The sequence below is a fragment of the Camarhynchus parvulus genome, chromosome 10 (genome assembly GCF_901933205.1).
Source record: "Camarhynchus parvulus chromosome 10, STF_HiC, whole genome shotgun sequence".
Lineage (NCBI taxonomy): Eukaryota > Metazoa > Chordata > Aves > Passeriformes > Thraupidae > Camarhynchus > Camarhynchus parvulus.
Window position 1 is genome coordinate 17,088,179 of NC_044580.1, and position 21,270 is coordinate 17,109,448.

Genomic DNA, 21,270 nt, shown 5'->3' on the forward strand with positions numbered 1-21,270 from the left:
GTTCAAAATGGAATGATCCTTTTTTCTTTTTCTTTTTTTTTTTTGCTTTCATTTACAACTGGTTCCATTCATTTGACCGTTTTTTTATCTTTTTCTATTTATAACCAGCACCAAGAAGAAAATTACCATGGATACAGTACATATGCAAATTAGCTAATGGAAAAATACATACATTTCACTCTGTAATGAGAAAACTTAAATGATATTATTGCCATGGAGAATATATCCCTGTATTATAATAAAATATCAAGCAATAATCAACTGCTAAGATTCTTTTCCACCGACAAAAAATAGCACCATACATGAGATAGTGAGAATCTACACTCAATAACACAATTGTGCAACTAGAAATGTACAGTACTTTAGTAACAGTACAGAGTATTGTTTACAATATGGAAATACCACCACTGTAATCAAAAGAGCATCAATCTCTTATGAACAACTAAGAAAAGTATTGTTGTAGATACACTGAAACAAACAGCTTTTCTTTTCACCAGAATGTGGGAACTGAGGGCAGAGCATAGCTGTGACTTCATTGTGAAGCTCCTATATAGTGATAAAAACCAGAAGTGTGGGAATATTGAACAGAATTAAATCTTTTTAGTTATTATTTTTCTGGCTGTTATGTGATGTGATAGTTGTCACCATGTGAAGTAAAAGAATTGAATAAAATGGAGCTGTGTAGTGCCATCAGTTCTTAATAATGTTGGGGGGTTGATTATAAAAAGTAAAAGGTTGATGCATGCTAATCTGTGAGCTGTGAGAGCAAGTGAGGTGGTTTTTTCTCAGTGCTCATACAGTTGAAAAAAAAATCCTTGTAAATTCCTGTTTCCTTAGGTAGGACCCAGAACTTGGACCCAAGTGTCCTTTGGGTCCAGAACCCAGCAGGCTGGGTCAGGCCAGAGGTCTGACCAGCTTAGCACCCTGCCCTGGCCAGTGGCCAGTAGTGAATTATTACTGAAAACCACAAAACCTAAAATCCTTCCTCTCCTGTGTCCTACCTTTTGCCTAGAGAGGGTCACAGATCAGCACCAGAAGGAAAATGTTCCTGCTGTGGAGAAGGACCTTTGATTCCCAGCAATGATAATTCACACAGTTCTGCCAAGGTAACAGAGAAAACGTTGCCCATGAGAAGAAAACCAGCAAATTCCAAACGGAGTGAAGGGTGTCAGGGGTGGCTGTGGGGGCAGGGAGGCACCAAGGACAGTCCCAGTGTCACTTCAGGCTAAGGGGGAAACACCACTGTGGATTAAGAACATAAACCAGGTCCTCTGGGCTCTGTCTGATCTCTTGGAACTTTCTCATTAGCAGTTCTTCTACCTGTTAATTTGCCTAATTGAGTATCACCTGGTATTGTCTAAATCTTCCCTGTCACCCCCGCCAGCAATTTTCCCTTGATTACACAACCTCTGGGCTGGGCAGCAGGGTGGGAATAACAGAAAAAGGAGGTCTAATCCTGATTATAAATTGCAAAAAAAAAAAAAAAATCCAGTATAACAAAAACCAAGCTGGAATCATTTCCCTGATAGAGAAAATCATCTGAGGCATTGGAAAGCAGATCTGTTTGAGACAGGCACTTGAAGAAAAAAAGGTGTGCAAATGTGCCCTTGTGCACCAGGCCAGCCCTGGTGCACACACACTCATTTGCACACTCACAAGCACAGATGTAAATGTGAAGCCCACACAGGGTTAGTCTGTTGATAAACATTATCTCCCTGTGCTTGAAAAATTTAGCCCTTAATAAAATGCTAATAGGTTATTCCAGTGAGATCCTGGATATGGAAAGAACGGTACCAAGCAAAAATTGCTTTAAAGACATGTTAGGTACTCAGAGTCTTTGTCCTTCCTTGCATTGACAAAAAGAGACAACAGCAACAAAGACAACCTGGGGCCAGGTGAGAGCTGCAAGGCAGCCTGGCCCAGGGGCTGGGGGAGCAGCTGGGCTTGGTTCTGTGCTCAGCTCCAAGGAGGCAAACAGTCCCACACAGTTCCAGAGCTTTGTACTCACAAAGCTGCAATTATCCAAGGGCTGTTCCTGTCACCAGGAGGGGGCTGAAACTCCACCATGGCCTTGGGCCCTGGCAAGGGAATGATGCTTGTTGGAGCAAGATGTGATAGGGAGACACTGATGTGTGTGACAAGGGAGGGTACAAGCCCTGCCCTGGGCAGAGCTCCTGTTTCAAGTCTCACATCACAGAGAGGAGCCTGGTGTAAAGTGCAGAGACATGGCAGAGAGTATTGTGTGTGCAGCACCTGTAAGTGCTCTGACAGCACCAAACCTATAGCACCAAACCTGACAGCACCACAGAAGAGACACAGGGAGCATTCCAAGACAGCAGTGGAAGGTTGAACCCTTGGCTTCCCACAAGCTCCAGGTTACACTTTGAATGTCTTGCATCCCTGGCTACTTCTGATTACTCCAAAAGCTACATAACCTCAGCTGTGTAAAAGAGCCCAGAGATAGAAAACACCTGTTCTGCTCCCCACTATATCCTTTCATAAAGATTGTTCCAAATTCAGTTTCTGTTCCAACCCTATCCCGTTTCACAGTCCTCTTATAAGAACCAACAGTCTCATTATCTGATTGACTTCTAAAAATTGGAGAGAGCTTAGGCCAAGCAATCCCTCAGTGAGCTCTACTGGATGAAAAGATTTCTGGCTTCTCCCATCTCATGTAAATGGTTCTTGTTTAAAAGTAACTATCTATGGTTGTTAATAAGCTTCCATTTCATTAAGCTCAGAGAAAAATTAGGTTTCATAAAAGAAACTCTATTATTCTGGGGAAAAGGTAGAGAGGATTGTTTTTTAAAATTAGAAGGAAAAGCTCTCCCTATTAGTGGCTCTAAAAATATGACTTGGAATGTTGGATATAATTATACTGAGTTTTCTGTAGGAAATTCAGAGATGTCCATCCTCTGCTATCAGTTTTCACAAGCTTTTACAGAAAATCCTCTCTTTAAACTAAGCCTTTCATTGATGCATGTCCCTCCAAGCCCACTCTGCAGTGGGATAGCTGCTGGGAATTGAAAACAACAGATAAAAGCCAAGATTAAAAGATTAAGTAATGTCTCTACCTTTGCTGAATTATTTTGCCAGAGGCCTCCCTCCATGGAGGTACCCATAACCTTATCCAATGTAATCACTTTGCAACTCTTGTCCTTTAATGGTAGCAAGCCATCCAGTGGCTGGTGATTTAATATATTAAAAACGCATTAAGGAAAAATATGAAGATGACAAAATATTCAGAAATGATTGGCTCCTTGAGATGACCCTTTCTGTGTGTTTTTTTAAGGTGGATGAGCAGGTGACTTTGGTATCCAGTCTGTAGGATTAGTTTCAAGTCTCATTAGGTGTGCTTTGGGATCCACCACGCTGTAGCAACTCACGAAGTTCCAGTACTCAGACCTACTAGTCTGTGATTTCCATACAAACAGCTGGAAGACTCTAAGGAGTGGCACAGCTTCATTAACTCTTCTGCTGCATCTTGTTTGCATAAAAGTCTCTGCAGGTCTGGCAGCAGCGCTGGTACCACCGCATGTCCTGGCACAGGTTCTTCTCACGGATCACCCTGCAGTACACTGTCCACTGGTCCCCCGTGCACTTGTAGGTGAGGGCAGCTTGGGAGGAGACAAGAAAGGAGAAACTGCCAGGTTAGCCAGGGAACAGCAGGGCAGGTGTGACCAAAAGCCCTGCACCCGAGGGGAGGGAGGGCCACGCTCGCTGCCGGCACTGGAGAGCGGGTGAGGTTCTGTCTGCCAAAATATCAGGCTCTGGAAGTGCTTCCTTCCTTCCTTCCCTGGACATGAATGGGGAGTGCAAACCTCCTCCTGTTGCACCTGTTTTGTCTCAGAGGCAAACAGGCCTGGATGAACAAAACACCCAAAGATTCAGCCCAGATTTAAGGCCATGAACTCCACACGGCAGACAATGGGATGCAGATGAATAAATCACACACCTGGCAAGAACACCTGAGACAGAGCTTATGAATCTGAGATGGGAGAGTTCACACAAAAGAAACTAAGCCACAAACAAGGCCAGGACTAATGTTTCAGAGGTCCAAGGTCCCTCATAGGTTGTGAAGGAAAACAGGAAAGAAGTGACAGGATAAATCCCTCTGAATGTGTCATCAATGAGAGACAGTGGACACAGACATAAAAGCCAGGTGAGGTGAACTCCACACTAAGATATTTTTGCCAATGTTATCCAAGACAAAAAACCATTCTGAAGTAGGGGCAAGGCAGCATGGGGTCTGTAGACTACTGGGATTTTTTTCTCTTTTTTTTTTTGTTTGCTTCCATTGCAGAAAAGAGAAAATTCTGTTTAAAGATAATCCTATTAGAATTGTTTATAAGCAAAAAGAGCAAAACACTCAATGATATGTCTTTCCACTAATATCAAATATCATTGTTTCTGGCTCTGGTGATTCCTAGCCTGGTTTAGAAACAAAAGCATCCCAAATTGCTTGCAGATTATTTTCAGCAGGGACTTGAGCCTCCTCAGTCTTCTAAACACATGAGCATTTTATTGCTTTGTCCTAAAACGTGAATTAGGATGGAATTCTTGTCTCATCAGTGTATCAAGGGCTTACTTCTCAAATGAAATGTTTTCCTTCCACTATGCTCTTAGTGCTAAAATATCTGGGAAGTAGTCTCATACCAAAAGAGGATAGAAACCCCTCAGCATGAGTGCATTTGCAAGAATTAAAGTCCCCATTTTCTCTTAAAACATCTGGTAAACTTTTGGGGAACAAATTTCAGTTCAGAAGCTTCAAGTCCAGCCCTAGTTTAAGTGTTATTTAATACTGTACAGCATTATTAGAAAATGGTTCTTTATTATTTAGCAGCTCTGTGTTTTCATGTGTGTTGGAGGTTTCTTAGCCTATAAGATCAGCTTTAAGATCAGCTCAGATGTGACAGAGGAGGCTGCTCTTTCTGGTAACCTCTTCTTGTCTACAACTCTTCTACCAAAAGGGGACAGGAGGCACCCATGAAGTTGGGTTGGTGTAGCTGATGCCTCAATTTAGCTTCATCTTACTGGTGGTGATGAGTGAAATGTAAAGAAACCAACTTGGTTCTTGGAGCTGTGATGGAACACACAGGGCTGAAGTTCGAAAAAATATATATTTAGTATATTTATATTTTTGTCCCCTAACAAACCAATGTGGAAAATCATGAGATCCCCACAAATTTGTATTAACAGAGGCATTCGTAACTAGTGGCATGTCTTAAGTACAGTATTAGGTGTTTCAGGAGACAATGGTTATCACCATATTCCCATCCCAGTCAGGGACACAAGGAATGCAGGGAGGGTGAGGAAGAGGACAGAGACAGAAAATCACAGGGTCAGGAAGAGGCTGGATGTTCTCTTGCCCCCCTGGGCAAATGAATCCATCAAACCACCTGTCAGGGTCATGGATTAAATGAATAAATGATCCTACTTCACACTCACTGCAGCACAGGCAGTGTGTGGAAGGGTTTGTGATGGAGAACAATGCACCTGCCAGCTCCCTTACCTGTGATCGATCAATCAATCAATCAACCCAATCAATCACCTACCATTTCTGTGCTCCTGCTGCTCTCAGCTCCATCCTCTGCCATGCCAAGCACTCCACCGGGGCACAGCCTGAGGCAGGGCTCAGACAGGACCTACCCACATTTAGGCTGGAGTCTGGCTGAGCCTCTCCCAGTTTCTGGCCCCGACAATCACTGCAGCCCCCTGGGCAGCTGGCACCTTCCCCCCAGGCCCCTGACTCACCGAGCCTGGGTGAGGTGATGGTGTTGACGTTGATCCTGTCGTTGCAGACCTCCTGGTGGCACTGCCTGTAGGCTGCAGGCTTGGCCAGCGCGGGGCACTCGCTGCCGTGGCGCCCGGTCACTTTGTGCATGCACTGCACCACGCGCGACTGCAGCCCCTTGCCGCACGTCGAGGAGCACTGCAGGAGAGAGCACACTGAGCTCACATGGCACAGCACAAGTCACTGCCAGGGCACAGGGTGCAGCCCCTGTGCTGCTGAGGGCTCACAGCTGGGTCACTGTGGCAGCCAGGGACGCTCTGTGCTGTCCGTGATGGTTCTGCACCTTCAGGGAGTGCTGTGAGCAGAGGAGCTCTCCTGGCACAGGGAAGGAACCTGTTGTCTTTCTGCCCTGAGGCCACCTACTCTGACTGCCCCCTGTGGATAGCCATGGGGTTCAAGCAGACAAAAATGCAATTCCTCCCACCAGTCATGAAGAGGCAAAGCTGAAAAATGTGTAATGCTTAATTATGGACCAGCAGCTTCCACCTCCCTCTCTGTGAGGGAGCCAGTGGTTCTTGGTTTAAAAGCCCTCTCCAGGACTTGGATGGTCTAACAAGGCTTCCTCCACAGCCAGGATGACCACAGCCAGGCACTGATCAGATAAACACCATGATTCCAGCAGAGGCTGGCAGCTCCTGCATGCCCAGAGCCCTGAGAAGCTCTGCTCTGGAGAGAACACATCAGGTATTCCAGTTCCACTCCCATCTATCCCTGCTAACTGTCTGGCCCTTGCCTGTCCTCCTGGGAGCAATTGCAAATTGTACTCATGAGTTTTGGCTGCTATTAGCCAGGAGGCCCAGCCTGTTCATGTGCTCTCTTTGTTGTCATACAGTCAGAGTCCCTCCCTCTCCCTCCCTCTTCCTCTGGCCCAGTCACTTGTGATTTACAATGTCCTACTTGCACGCTGCTCAATTTTAATAAAGCAAACACAGTGAGCACAGGGAGGTGCAGCAGCTGGAGTCAATAAAAGAACCTTGTATTTAACATAAAGGAACAATGGCTTGCAAGACTTGGGTAAGATTCCTGTTTCTGCTAAAGCCACACACAAGCAAACGATGGGGGAGAGGAGGAGGTGAGGGAAAGCCCAGGAGGTACCAACAGAATGATGTTAAAAAAAGGACATGTTTTCTGTCCTCTGCTGTTTCTCACCAAAGTTAGGACATTGGAGCTTTCTCCCTGAAAACCACCATCACCTCAGAGAGGCAATTCTCAAAGGAGAGATGCCAAACACTGGAGAGGTTCAGGAGTTGGGCATCACTGAGGTTGGACTGAAGTTCAGGCATAAATCCTGGGTATGCAGTGTGGATGCTTGTGAGACCCAGATCCAAGGGCAGAACATGTGGAAGCACACAGGGCTCCACCTCTACATCCAAGGGGTGTGAGTACAGTTGTGGTCATTTTGGTCTGGAAGTACCACAAGAAACCCTTGTTGTTTGGGTTTTCTCCTTTACAATCTTCTTACTTCAATTTAGGTTCAACACAGCACCAGTTTCTGACAGCTATTTTTACACTATCAAATACTACCTCAGCAATGGTTATAGTATTTAGGATTATGATGAATGAACCCTTCTCCTGCCCTACAGTGAGCTATTCCAAAAATCAGGAATTAAAGTCCCTGATGTAAATCCCCTTCACAATCTGAATTTATGCAGTGAGGTCTGGGCATTACATTAGTTTTGTGTGTGCCTCAGCTCTTTCCCAGCACTGAGTGCCCTCAGTGACTTCCACCAGCCTGGAAGCCAGTCAGGCACAGCCACTGGATTTAAAGTGAACTATTTTCATCCTGATAAATGCAACTATTAGACCCTTCCACTTCAGCAGTCAAATGGAACCTTTAATCCTCAGGATTCAGTGGCACTTTTAGTCTTCACAGTGCTTTACTAATCTTAATCCTCCCCAAACTCCTTGCTTTGGGAGGGGAATTGTACATCCATTTTGCCATCAGAATTGCTGTTATCACACAGGCATTAAATAACTCAGGCCATGGGCTTCCTTCACATGATTGCAACAGTGAGCCAGTGTCTCTGGCTTTTAAGCACTCCCTGTGCCGTTAACAGGGGGGGCATAGGGAGAAAGAAAGGAAAAAAGGACCAAACCAGCATTTTCCTCATAAGGTGAATGAGGTTTTCAGATACCAACAAACAAGCACTCACCTACCTTTATCTGTGTTCCTGTCTCTGCATTTGTTAACCAGCAAGGAGGGCAAGCAGTGAAACTTTTTTCCACAGACACTGCCAGCTTCAATCCTCAGACAAATAACAGCAGAGCTTTTGCCTGAAGCAGTTTTATTCCTTCTCCTGGGAGACTGGGATCATCACCTATGCTATGCAATTAGTTTTTCACAGCCAGGAAGACAGATTTTAACATCTTTCTTGAACTCTTTAGGGCTTGGCAGCTAAAGGAAGGTTGGACATCTGGCTTATTTTAAGACGAAATTTTCAACTCGGTGCTTGGATAGTTTCTTTCGTAGGAATTTCAATAGGAAATAGGAATAGATACAAAATACATACAAAGGGGGAATTGTTACTCATGCTGCACTATTGGAAGAGGACATCATTAAAAGAGGCATAAAAATCAAACTCCATCTGCACAGCAAATTCCCATAAATACCTTCTCTCCTTCTCTGGACAGCTAAATGCACTGCTATGGACTCTCTGTTCCCAAATGTTTGTGGAGCAAGGAACCATATCCACAGAACAATTTTCAGGGCTGGATTGAGCAGAGAAGACCTCCCAGCAATGTGCCTCCTCTGGGAACCTGGGGCTGGGACAAGGGGTTGAGTAGAGATGCTGATGCCAAAGGAAGAAGGGGATTTTCCCTTCCACCAGGCACTGCCAGTGGGGTCACCATCACTAAAATGCATGTGCAAAATGCACAGAATTTAACCATAATGCCCTAAACTGACAACACAAGCACTGTAAACTGGAAATCCACCCCCATGCAAAGATCAAAGGGTTGCTCACCACTGTAAAATATAGGTGGTTAATGAACAGCTACAAAAAGTGAAGCTAATGAGAGCCCCTGTAACTCCCAGTTCAAACACTGCTTAGGAAGGCAAAAGCAAGACAAAAATGCCTGCATTCACATTCCTTGGCAGTAACATGCAAGCCAGTGGGGATATCCAGAAGGAAATAAACTCACAAATTGTCAAGGCAGCAGCTGCATTCAACAGCTTAAAGAAGATTTACTCAGTGAAAACCTCTAACCTTAGGAGCAAGCTATGATTTTTCAAGTGGAATGCTATTTCCACCTTAGGATACTGATATGAAAGCTTGAAATCTAGCAAAGGTGCTGAGAGATGTCTAATTGCTTTGAAAGCAAATGCCTCAGGAGAATATTAGGTATTAAAATAGAATGAATTTACAGAAAGTGCTGAGATCTGTCAGGGCCTTCCTCAACTCCTGGTCTACAAAAGACAGCAGAGAAAGAGAGGGGAATGAGAATGACTTAAGCCAGGGCAGGGCTGCTGCTGGGCAGCACAGCAGAGAGTCCAAAGAATCCCTCTGTTGAGGCTTAATGGGGGCAGAAAAGGTACAGGTTTACCAGCACAGACACAGGTTCAGGACTGAATGGGATAATGGATCATTGCTGAGGGCTCCTGGGAGGCTGGGATACATTTCAGACCCCAGGACACCTTCAGAAATGTCACTTTTCTAACCTCCAAAGGATAGATATAAAAATATTTTTTGTACGAAACCTTTCCCAGCAGAAGCAGGGGTCACAGCATCCTGCATCCCTCCAGCCAATCCTGAGCACACTCCAGTACAGAGAGGGCTGATCTGACAGAGGGAGATCCAGTTCTAGATGACTGTCATAAGTCAGCTGCAGGCAAGATGGGGTTTTCTCTTTATTCATCAGTCTGCAGGCATCTGATGTTTAAAGATACTGGTTTGCCCCCAGTTAGCTGGAAGTTGCTGGAGCCAAGGATAACACCATGGCTAAAGCTCCAATATTGAGAGATAGAGTCATGCTTTACTGACTTCAGAGTTCAAGCATTCAAGGCGTTAGGGTAGAGTGTTTTTCCCCTCGGGGGTCTTATTTCTTGCCTCTATGAAAGTCAGAAAGAAAGCAAGAGAAGTTCCTATTAAAAACATTCTAACACAGCATCTGAGATGAAGGACAAAGGTCCTGTAATTGCTCCCTTCCCAGGACCTTAATAGCACACACATGTGTGCTCTGAGAGCCAGTGCTCCACACACCTTCACATCAGGCTTTTTATGAGCATCACTCCTTTAAACCCCACAGTTCTAGCTGAAAAGCAGCATGCAATATGCTTTCATAAACACCAGGTCAACTTTCACCATGGCATCATGCTAAAGAAAGAAATATCTGTCTTTTCACTGATAAGATCTAATTAGCCCAAAGCAAACTGTAAGCTGTTTTTCAAGCTTCCTTGTTCTTTTCTTTTTTTTTTTTCTTCTTTTTGAACCCCAGATCTGTAAAAGAACGTATCTGGTCTTGCTTACAACAACCTTTCATTTGGAAACTTTTGTGAAATGACTGATTTGTTTAATTTAGCCAAGAAGAAAAAAATGCATACCCTTCTGACTCAGTATGGGAAGAAACAATAAATTATGGCAGCAAATGCTCGTGGCTGATGTGACAGTATCTTAGCAGGAAAAGAGAAGCAATTTTTGCAAACTGCCTACAGCTGTACTTTCAAACTGCACGACCCCAAGGAACAAGACCTGACCAGCACATCCAGCATGTCTCACTGCATAATTAAGCTTGGCTTTGCTATTCTGAAAAGCTCCATTGTGTACAGAGAGTTCAGAGATTAAAAGCTGAACACATGAATATTCTGGGTAGTGACAATGCCCCTAAAGTATTTGTGCAGTGGAGCCCAGGTGGATGCTGATGAGAAAATGCCATTTAATCCAATATTCCAACCAGGCAGAATTTACTTCTCCCAAGGTTTCAAACTGGATTTGAAGAACAGGCTCAAGCAGAGCTGTGAGGTGACACAGTGCTGCCCACTGGGGCCCTTATTCTAGCAGGTCACCTACTGCACTTGTGCCGTGGCTGGACCTGTGGCAGAAAGTGGAAATACTCCAGAGCTTATTCCACCAGGACAAATGCAAGGACCTGATGGTGAAAAACACCTAATGCAAAAGGCATAATCAAGGTAATTTTAAATAGCCCCAGTAGTAATGGACAGCTATGGGATCACAGAACTAGGGTCAGGCTGGATGCTGGAGAATCCCCCCTGCTCCTACAGCAGTGTGAGCTGCTTGTGCTGATCCAGGCTCTCAGGGCTCACATGAGCTCTATTCCCACCCCAGAGGTTATCCTGAGAGGACATCCTGGGAACTGAAGTCCCACTGAATGCATTAGTAGTTACTATTAGTTATTCATCAGTTAATGATCAATGCTCCCCCAATGCCATTTATTAAAGAAAGTAATTAAACTAAGGACTCCTTTGGGATTTTTTAATTTCAGCAAGAGGCTGCTCATCTCTCATTCAGTCCTGCCTGAGCATTTTCTGGACATGGAGCTACCCATCTCTGACATGTGAGATGCTGGCTAACACTGTTTCATCTCTTTGCACAGTCAGTCACACTGGTACTCATTGCTCCTTAAAAGTGTTCTGGTGTTCTGTCACCTTAATGCCTTGGCAGTCATTATAAGTCTCAAAAGGTTATGGAAAGGACTGGGAAATTACAGCAGTGCCTGCTAGCAGTACATACTGTGTGCTGTAGGTATTCAAGGGGAAAATCCTCTTCAGACTGATACTATAGAATTTAAATGGTGAATTACTGCTCCCCATATTTTCAAAAACATGATCCTAGACACTGTAACATCTCAGAGAAACTCAGAGAAAATTAATGCCAATACTTGAACAGGCTTGTCTTTCACTCTTTCTCCTTTTTCACTTTAAAAAACAAGAGTAAAAAAAATCACAATGGAATTTCATTTCCAATCCACTGGTCTTGGTGGAAGGCTTAAACTCTCCATCAAAAAAATGCACTTAATGGAGCAGGCTTTTAAATAAAATATCAAAAAAGAGAACTTACTCTTCCAGTTAATAGGATCACTGGAGGCTGTGTTGGAATATGAGACAAAAACACTGGGGCAGAGCGTGCTCCACTTCAAACAAAACACTGATCTTTTCCAGTGTTCAGATCAATCTGATCTTTTTGCAGCACATTCTCCTTTTCTACAGAACCTTAATAATTTGTACCAGGATGTTCCCAGAAACTCCAGTGGAGATGAGCTGTGCAGTTTGTTGCGCAAACAAGGGGCAGCTTGGAAGGCACAAACAGGACTTGGTTCCTGGAGCCTGCAGTGCCAGGGGAAGGACATGGCCAGCTCTGCAGTCAGCATCTCTTCCCTATCCATGCCCAGTTCCCAACTAGAGCTGCATCCACTGGGACTGGCTCTTACCCAAGCCTAGGCACAGGCTCGACCTTGTTTTAGTGCCATGATGCAACAGTTCCACCTCTGCCCACAGCTGAAGACATTCCACAGATGTGGGGACACACAATCACAGAGCAGAAGGGTGGCATTCATCTTACTGAAGCCCTGTTCAAACCCAAGAGGGTTCCTTGCTGGTAAAACCAATTTTGGGCCATTTGATCTCATCTCCTGTAGGGAGGGGTGCTTTGAGATTTAGCTGTTGGCAAGGAAGGCCCTGGTTTGCACATGAGTTATCATGTGCCAGAGCCACAAACCACAGGGAACCACAACTCAGAGCAGTCCATGGGGCAGGACTTAGGTCTAAGACAGATGCTCTGGCTCCTGGCCATGTCTAGTACCACAGGGAATTTGACTACTAAAGCTTGTTGGATCCTCTTCTGTCCCACCCAGCTCCAACAGCTTCTGGAGAACAACTGATGTGCACCAGTGAGGCCTGTGGACAACCTTCCAGTGCTGCTGAAGGACGAGAGCAGCCATAAATCACAAAGCTGTTTGGTGGCAGGGAAGGGTCTGTCAAGCTCTGATGTGCCACGGCAGTTTTAAGCTACCACCCCTCCTGCAGAGTTTTCTCTCAATCCAACAAGAAAAGTTATTTTCTCCAAGGTAGAAGAAGATTAACTTAGTTCTGACCTTTATGAAGAACAACCAAGTTGTCCATAGCATATCATAAACAGATGTCAGGTCAAGCCATGAATTTGTAATGAATGTTAGAACAAAGGACAGTTTTGCTTCTATATTTATAACAGCTTTGAATACACCTCTCAAACCACAGCTGTCATTGATTTACTCTTCTTATTATGTAATATGAATTAATCATTAAAAGTGAGGCACATAGAGGATTTTGTTGATGTTCCCAATCATTTGGAGCTTGGAAAATATGCCTTCCTGGCACTGGGAGATTGTATTTTTGGAAAAAAAGCCCCAAAACCCAACATGTTTTATGGTGCACTGCAAGGCTGGTGGTTTATCTCTCAGAGAATAAGACCTCCTGTAATCCTGCCAAAACAATTAATTTGCAATTACAAATCCTTGTTACCACCCACTGTGATGAATAACTGTTGATCCTCACTGTGAAGCACCTCAATGTCTGGCACAAAGCCAGTATTTTTCTTACAGGAAATTAGATTCTTTTTTTTCTCTCCCTACTGTTAATGTCCTCCTGGGATGAGAACCCATCTCCAGCATTTCACAGGCTCAGCAAGTTCTGTAAAGGAATTGGCTACTCTTGATGCCCAGGGAGGGCAGGTGGCTCTGGGTGATTTTTCAGATGTGCTTTATCATTATTGACACTATTTGGCAACAAGAATGTTGTTTAACATTACACTTTGCCAAGCTGATCCTTACTGGGGCTTTCTATTTCTGGAGTGTACAATCTCTCTGAATCCAGTGAAAGCCGTGCCAGGTGGTTATACAAGATGTGAAGTGGTAGAAATAGATCTTCCCTCTACTTTCTCTGCTAGCTGAAGCCCAGCTTGATGCGCCATAGATTTGCTTTCTCCTAAGAGCACAAATCTGTGATGCTTCCTACCCAAGACCCAAAGATTCTGCACAGCCCACCAGGTCAGATCCTGCTCTGCATGGCATTGGCATAAACCTGCATTAACACAAGTGCCTGAATTAATCTGGGTTTACCCTCAGGTAAGGGAGACTGATATCTGACCCAGTGTGCTGAGTGAGATCCTTGGCCTGTGGCCAGTGGGTTGTAGGGAAGAATGAAAGACAGTTACCCTGGATTTACACTGGGTTATCTGAGATTAATACAGGCCTTAGTATTTACAGAGCACCTACTGTAACTGCAAAGAAAAAAATATGGCAAAGCCAACATGCTACAAGGCCTCTATGTGTCTTTCTTCTTCTAAAAATCTTTTCATTGGGCTAGGTAATACAATAGGTTAATGAGCTAAATTGTTGCCTGAGGGACAGAAGTTTTATATTTATAGTTCCACCCACAGAGCTGAAAATGCCCCTTGTGAAAGTCAGAGCTAATGATGGAGCTTGTGTGTCTGGCTTGTAATTCCACCTTTCTTGATACAACACCAGTAAAATGGAGAATAGTCAAAAAAAATGATCCTGGGAGCCCTGAACCATTCTGTGCTATTGGCTCCAAATACAGAACTTCAGTCAGGACAGAATTTGAGGCATGTGAAATAGAGAAACAATTAAGTAAAACTGGAAATAAAGAAAAATCCGTAAAAATTTTGTGGAGAATTGCTCCTGCTATACAACCTTGCCTCCTCAATTTTACCTTAGAAGAGTCCAAAGGACAACTGGAGGAAAGGAACTCAAAAAATGTAGCCTTGGACTGTACAAAATTAAAGAATTACTAAGGTTGGGAAAGACCTCCAAGGTCAAGTCCAACCTTTGACCAAACACCACCTTGCCCACTAAACCCTAGCACTGAGTGCCACACCTGCTTGGGTTCTGAGCACTTCCAGGGATGGTGACTCCACCACTTCTCTGGAGAACCTGTTCCAGTGCTTAGCACTCTTTCAGTGATGAACATTTTCCTAACATCCAACTTGAATTCCCTTGTGCTATCTCTGGTTGTCTGGGAGCAGAGCCTGACCCTCACCTCAACACAACCTGCCTTGGGGTGGTTGTGGAGAGCAATAAGGGCTCCCCTGGGCCATCTTTTCCTGCCACATCACTGCTGGAGCAGAAGGGGAGAGAGCTGAGGATGGGGGGCAGCCTTGGGTGGCTAAAAAGCAGCTCCTGGTGCTGCTCACCTTCAAGCACAAGATCTGTGTCACCACCACAACTTTGCCAACACCTCCAGCTCCCTGCATCATCTGGGACACGTTTCCAGTGACTCCAGTGCCAGGTCCAAGTCCTGCACAGCCCCTTCCAGCACAGCCTGGGGCAGGGAATGGTGTGGAGCTGGGCTGTGTGTCCTGCTCAGCTCCCCAGAGAGCCACACACATAAAGACATGCTCTGTTCTTGCAGGAACGTAATCCTCGATGTAAAGTTTGTCAGCAAAAATATAATTCACCATGAAAGAATGGACTACTGTCTTGCTAAAGCATCAAGAGGCACATTTGCAGCAGTCTGGGAGTCTGAGGCAAGTGTTGGGAAACTGAGCAACCTGTGTTTGTTCCTCTGACCAGCACAACTACAACAAAAATGTAAAAATGCTTCCAGTGCTAGAACATTTAGCAGCTCGGATTTCAAACAAGGAGGAACTATTTCAAAGCAGAATGAGTGTATGAGATATTTGTTTCTTTAACTGCATGCAAACTGGATGTGGAATTTCCTCTTGGAAGAGACGACTGAATGGGAGATGGCTTGGACTCCTTTTTCTATATTGCATCATGTACAAAAAAGGATGATATAATGAATTGCAATTCTGAAAAATCCAGGCAAAAATAGAATAATTATTTCGGGTTAACACCTTCAGTGGGTCTTACATTGTACAAATCATGTTTCTATTAGGTTTGAAGACTCTGGGGCCAGGAGTATTGTATCACTCACGATGAGTTAAATGCTAAAAATAATGCTTCTTTCCCTTTAAGATAATGGGTTTAAAAGAGAAGTGGCAGCAGTGTAGAGAAGCTGCAAGCTTAGTAGCAGTGCTAACTCTCTGTCTTTAGAATTCCAGTACAGTTTGTATCTCAAGCACTGGGCTAACAAAGGCAAACTCAGAGCCATTTAAAATAACTTTACAAACTTGGCCTTATGTGTTTGCAAAGTGAGGTAGATATATCAGTTTCTTGTGTAACACTTCAAACATGCTGCAAATATATTAAGAATATACAAACATGACAATTAGCTCCAAATGCTTTCCAAAAGCCACAGGACACTGCAAGGACCAGCTGCAAATAAACCTGAGAGAAAATGGGATGAAATCCCTCTTCTTTCAGGCATGGATAATGGCTACAGAGCTGTTGCTAAGGTCAGTGGATGAGGTTTGGCTGGTGGGTACAGGTCTCAGATCAGCATGGCCTAATCTCCACCCCTCACCTCTTCTACATGAGAGCTGAGGACTTAAAATCCCAATTTGCCTGGGTAGGTGTGGAGGTTTTACTGCTGCTGGGAGCTCCTGGGGAAGCTGATCCATCTCCTCATGCACAGAGTCTGTGTATTCTACAAATAATGCCACTACTAACACAAAAATACCACTGTCATACCACCCAAACAGCCTGCTCTATTTACAAGTTGTATCTGGACTTGACTTTTTAAATGAGGTTTTCCCTCTCTCTTACACGACTTCCCAGCATCTTCAAAGAGGATCTTGGTTTGGGAAATTAAGGATCAGTGGCCAAGTCACCAGGCAAGCTGTTTGCACACAAAGCATCAAGGCCCATTATTTTAATCTCTGATAATTACCACTGTTAGTTAAATCGTGCTTCCCTGATGGTTCTCAACAATAAGCAACAAATGCACAACACATTAATTGCACAAAGTTGTTGCTTGTTCTCAGATCAATTTGTATTAACAGAAAAAGTTTCCATCTTAGTCAGCAAAGCCCACTCACAGTGACTTTTACAGGGCTGGGAACAAATGTTTTACAGTGGAATTTCGCCCTGGAAGGATGAATTTTAAAGAGTTCACTATAAGCTAAGGGTTACAGACTTTGTGCTTCTCCTTAAAGGAGGAACTGTTTTAAGGCAGAGTTGCTGATAGCTGTAAAGGCTCCCCTCCTAAGTCCAAGCCCTGTATTAAAGCTTCTGGATCCTCAGGATGAAAATTCTTCACTCAGGATTTGTGAAGAATTGAATCCCACTTTAAACATTTCAGCTATCTGGGTTTCTGGAACAATACATTTTCTTCTAAGAACTGTACCTACCCTTTTCTGCAATCTCTACCCCTCTACTCAGAGAATAAGAATCTAATTGTGTGACCTAAGTGTCCGGTCAGAATTAACCAATATGTCTAGAATTTTAAATGCTCATTACAAACCAAATCTAAGTCCAAGAACATCCTGCTGGACTCACACAGGGTGAAATTCCTGGGAAGCAGAGCACTGGCACAAGCTCCCTGCAGACAGAAGCAGGCCACATATGCAGCACACAAGCTTTTGTGCCCTCCTGTACAGGGATGATCCTGATCCTGAGTTATGAATCACAAACAACAAGTGATTTTGCACTGATCCTGCCCTGCTCACATGCAAACATTAAACCCATCAAACAACACTGTTTACTGTGACCCATGTAAGACTGCAGCCCTCCCAGCAGTGAGCCAACATCTTTATCAGATTGGAACTGTTCACACAACACTGAACTTTCAATCCACGTGATCAGTGAATACACAATTATTTCATATTCCTCCCTATCAAGAGAACCTGGGTCCGTTTGCATGCCAAAATGTTTTAGTGTTCCACAAATAAATAAATAAATAAATAATGTTATTTCACCTGTTAACACATGGGGGCTGTTTGTTTTGGCCAGCTTGCATGGACTCTGAGTGCCAGGTTATGAATAAAATAATGTTCAATACTGTAAACATCTTGTGACATAAATTCCTGGCTCAGCATAAATACAGACACTCTGTATGTGGCAGGTTCTTCCTGCATTCTCCAGCACTGACACCACTAAATTCATGTATCTACGACAGAGTATATACATAATTGTAATTCCTAAAAAAAAAAGCAGTCACAGATAAGCCAATTTGCCCATCCTGGGCCTCTGCTTCACTGGATTTTGCTTGCTGGAGTTTGGGATTTTGGAAAGCAAAGTGCAACTACTGTATCCCAGTGGTTTCTACACATGCCGTACATTCCAGAACAGAAAGTAGGTTTTCTGTTTAAAGAACAGCACAGTTAGAAAGATAAGATAAAACCAAACTGGAATATAATATTGCTGGGAATCTGTAGTCCTTTATGCAAACATGAAGTCAGTAATGTAAAGGATGCTTTCTGAACAACACTGGCAAGGGTTGAGTTTCTCACACTGCCAGGCCTCCTTCCCAAGCAAAACCTCATATTACTTTAAGATCAGAATGCAAATACAGAGCAGACTCTGCTCTGGTTTAATCCACTGCATTCAGGAATTAATTCCACCGATGTCACTGGAGAAACAACGTTCAGACAGGCCTAAGTGAAGGTTAGCTCCAGCCCTGAGGAAGGGACTGAGGTTTTAGCTCTGCCTTTAAACTGAAGCCTTTCTTTCATTTCAGCTGGTTGGAATGAGCCTAGGACTGGACAGTGTGTGTAGATCCCAGGCTGCCCTGAAAACCAAACCTTTGCTTCCTAAATATTTAAACTGCAAATTAATGCAGACAGCAGACAGGAGCTCAGCACCCTGAACACCTTTGGTCTCAGAAAGAAAACAGCACAAGGCTGTTTGCTGTTACCTTGGACCAGTCTCCTGTTTTCCACTCGTAGCAGCCTGTGTGATCCTCACACTCCTCTTCATCTCTCGGCCTGGTGGCTGCATCACATTTCCCTTGGGAGTTTGTGCACGTCACTGTTCTTTTCTGAATTCCCCTGCCACAGTCTGCTGAGCACTGCAAGAAAACAGGGGTTTGGTTTTTTGTTACATGGTGCTTAGAAATGATGGCTTTTATGTTGGTAACACAGCTCAGAGGAAAAGCTGGGGTTATGAACACTGAGGAAAATGATAACCCATAAGGTTTTATTACAATAATCTAAGCCACTCATATATGAGTAATTTGAAAAGCATGATGATTGCTTGTGAAATATTTTACTTATGAAAAATGGCAATTCTGAAAATCAACCTTCTTTGAAAAATGTCAGCTGGCTTTTTGCTAGAATTGGTGCCACTAAATCTTGTGTTGAAGAGCTCCTCACTCATACTGAAGGACACACTGAGATTCACTACACAGAACTGCCAATCCCTTGATGTATCATGGGATACATCACGGGTGATAAATGGTGGTGTTAAATGTAATTTTCAATCACAGCAGCATGAGACCACTGTTATAAACACGTTTCTCTAGTACAGTTTGTGCATATCATGGCAAAGTCACAATTCTCACGCCTTCTCATGTGAAACACACACACCACGTTCACATTTTGATTTGCCATCACTATCGTAATTCTGAAAAACTCTAACAAATATTTACTGAGTGAGCACAAATTACCCACAATGTTTTTGTGCCTGGGCTCTATGGGATTAGCCTCTAAAAAAGCAGGGATATCTGGTCACTCACTTGTTATCTTTGCCAATGGTTGGAAATTCTTGTTTAATGAAGAATTTGTCTTGATTTTTCTTGGCTGTACGAGGTGGGAAAAGGACATTGGCATGAACTGAACCCAAATTTCTGTTTTCAATAACCAGTTTGGTAACAGAGCACCTGCTGTCACAGCCACCTGAGTCCTTGTCACCACCCCTGAGCACAGCCAGTCTGCCTGCTCTTCATTCTCATGTCACTGCAGTGGTTAAGAGTGAGAAATTGTCTTGCAGAGCCACTGGGGACAGGTGGGTGGAGAAATGATCTATGTACCAGCTGAGATAAAAACTAACCTCCCCTGGCATGTCAAGTTCTCCCCTTCGGGGGGCCAGCAGGGAAAAGACAGTTGATTTGACACTGAATAAATAGTGCAGATATGAGATATTCTGTGAGGTCTTTTGAACGTGTTCCAAGAAGCTTCTCCATCCAGGGGGTCTATGCTGGAAACAAGCGTCAGCTTGATATAAATTACATCAAATGGACAAATCTCAGCATGCCTGTCTAACTGTCTTAAAAACACAATCCAGGCAGTTCTGACCTGCTGGCCTTGTTAAGGACATGAATGACAAGCGTTTATGAGCTGGCAAGCAAACAGACATGCCTTTAAATACTTCACAGCACTACAAAGTGACTTCTTGAGAATCTGGGAAACCTTCCACTTAATTTACTGTGTGCTGCTCACGGTGTGACCCCTCACGGATGTAACATCTTTGTAAGGAGCACAATCTACAGTTCTGCTAAGACAGGGGGGTGAATTCTTCCCAGCTTTGCAGAATTCCACAAAATGCTTTGCTGGACTGCTCAGAGAGCAAGGCTTGCCAGAGATCCCAGGCTGGAGCTCCCTAAATGGTAGCTCAAAGCCATGAATTTGCCCCAAGTAGGGTACACTTTCCCAAATTATGTATCATTTTCCTCAGGCCCCAGGCTGGACTCCTCAGGGTTGCACTCGTTCATCTCAAACTACAAAGCTCAATATATAAAAATCTTTGGAACAGTCCAATTTACTCGAAGTAAATCAAGCTGAAGTGGGAGTATTTTTCACAGTAGGAGAAATCTCTAGGTGGGTTTTACAAGCAAGTCTGGGAAAAACACCAACTGTTTGTTCTTCCCACAGCTTTTAAGTCATTCACAGATTAATACTGCATATACATTCCTAGACAAAACAGCATGAGCAAAAAGGTTTCCAACAGATCTTTGGTGGTCACATATAAATCACCCTCTTTAAGTGCTTTTTTTCCTTTCCTCAAGTCATCTGTTTTCATGAAGAATTTCTTAATACATAGATTTTACAGAGTCCACAAATTAATAGACACAATTCTGTGTGTTCACTCAAGATCACTAAAGTCTCATTTCATTAACAAATTACTTTGTCAGAACCCATGAAGCTTTGCAAAGGAGCAACACAACTTTGCATTTAAGACACAACTCCTTTATCTGAAGGAAACCCATATTTTTTTCCACTCTATTTCTCTAACAGTAGAAACATTCACCTTCTCCTGACAGTCTCTATTTTTATCATTAAAAATGGGTCGAGCAGTACTTTGTCCAAAACAATCTCAAGTGTTTGGCAATACAAGGGGAACTTAATTTTTTCCACGATGAAGACTGTATTGGAATTTGCTGTGAAAACACACATTTTTGACCAGGGACCAGATATCAGTGCAGTCAACTGTGTTGCATGAGCAAGAAGGTAAAAAAAAACAGATCAGAAAATAGATTTATAAAACGATACAATTTCAGTGATATTTATTTATTCCTCAACATCAGATTAAAATGCTAAGGAATAAAGTGATTACCACTGAAGAAAGTCCTAGGTGTGAGAAGAGTTCACACTGGCAGGGCATCAAATGTGTCCTGGAGTCATCTGAGCTTCATAACAGCAGAAATGGGCCAGAATAACAAATTGAAAATCACAAGTGCACAGTTACAG

The 21,270-nt window shown here is 43.5% G+C and overlaps 1 protein-coding gene across 2 annotated transcripts in view; it reads right to left on the bottom strand.

Moving 5' to 3' along the window:
* Positions 1–33: 33 nt before the first annotated feature.
* The window catches only part of ADAMTS17 (ADAM metallopeptidase with thrombospondin type 1 motif 17), a 154,312-nt gene continuing 133,075 nt past the window's right edge, over positions 34–21,270 (bottom strand). For both annotated transcript variants that reach the window (XM_030954969.1, XM_030954968.1), the window contains 3 exons: positions 18,501–18,653; positions 5,755–5,932; positions 34–3,617 (listed from right to left, as the gene is read on the bottom strand). In XM_030954969.1, coding sequence (XP_030810829.1) covers positions 3,466–3,617; positions 5,755–5,932; positions 18,501–18,653 — 483 coding nt within the window. In that variant the 3' untranslated portion in view covers positions 34–3,465. The remainder of the gene's footprint in view (positions 3,618–5,754; positions 5,933–18,500; positions 18,654–21,270) is intronic.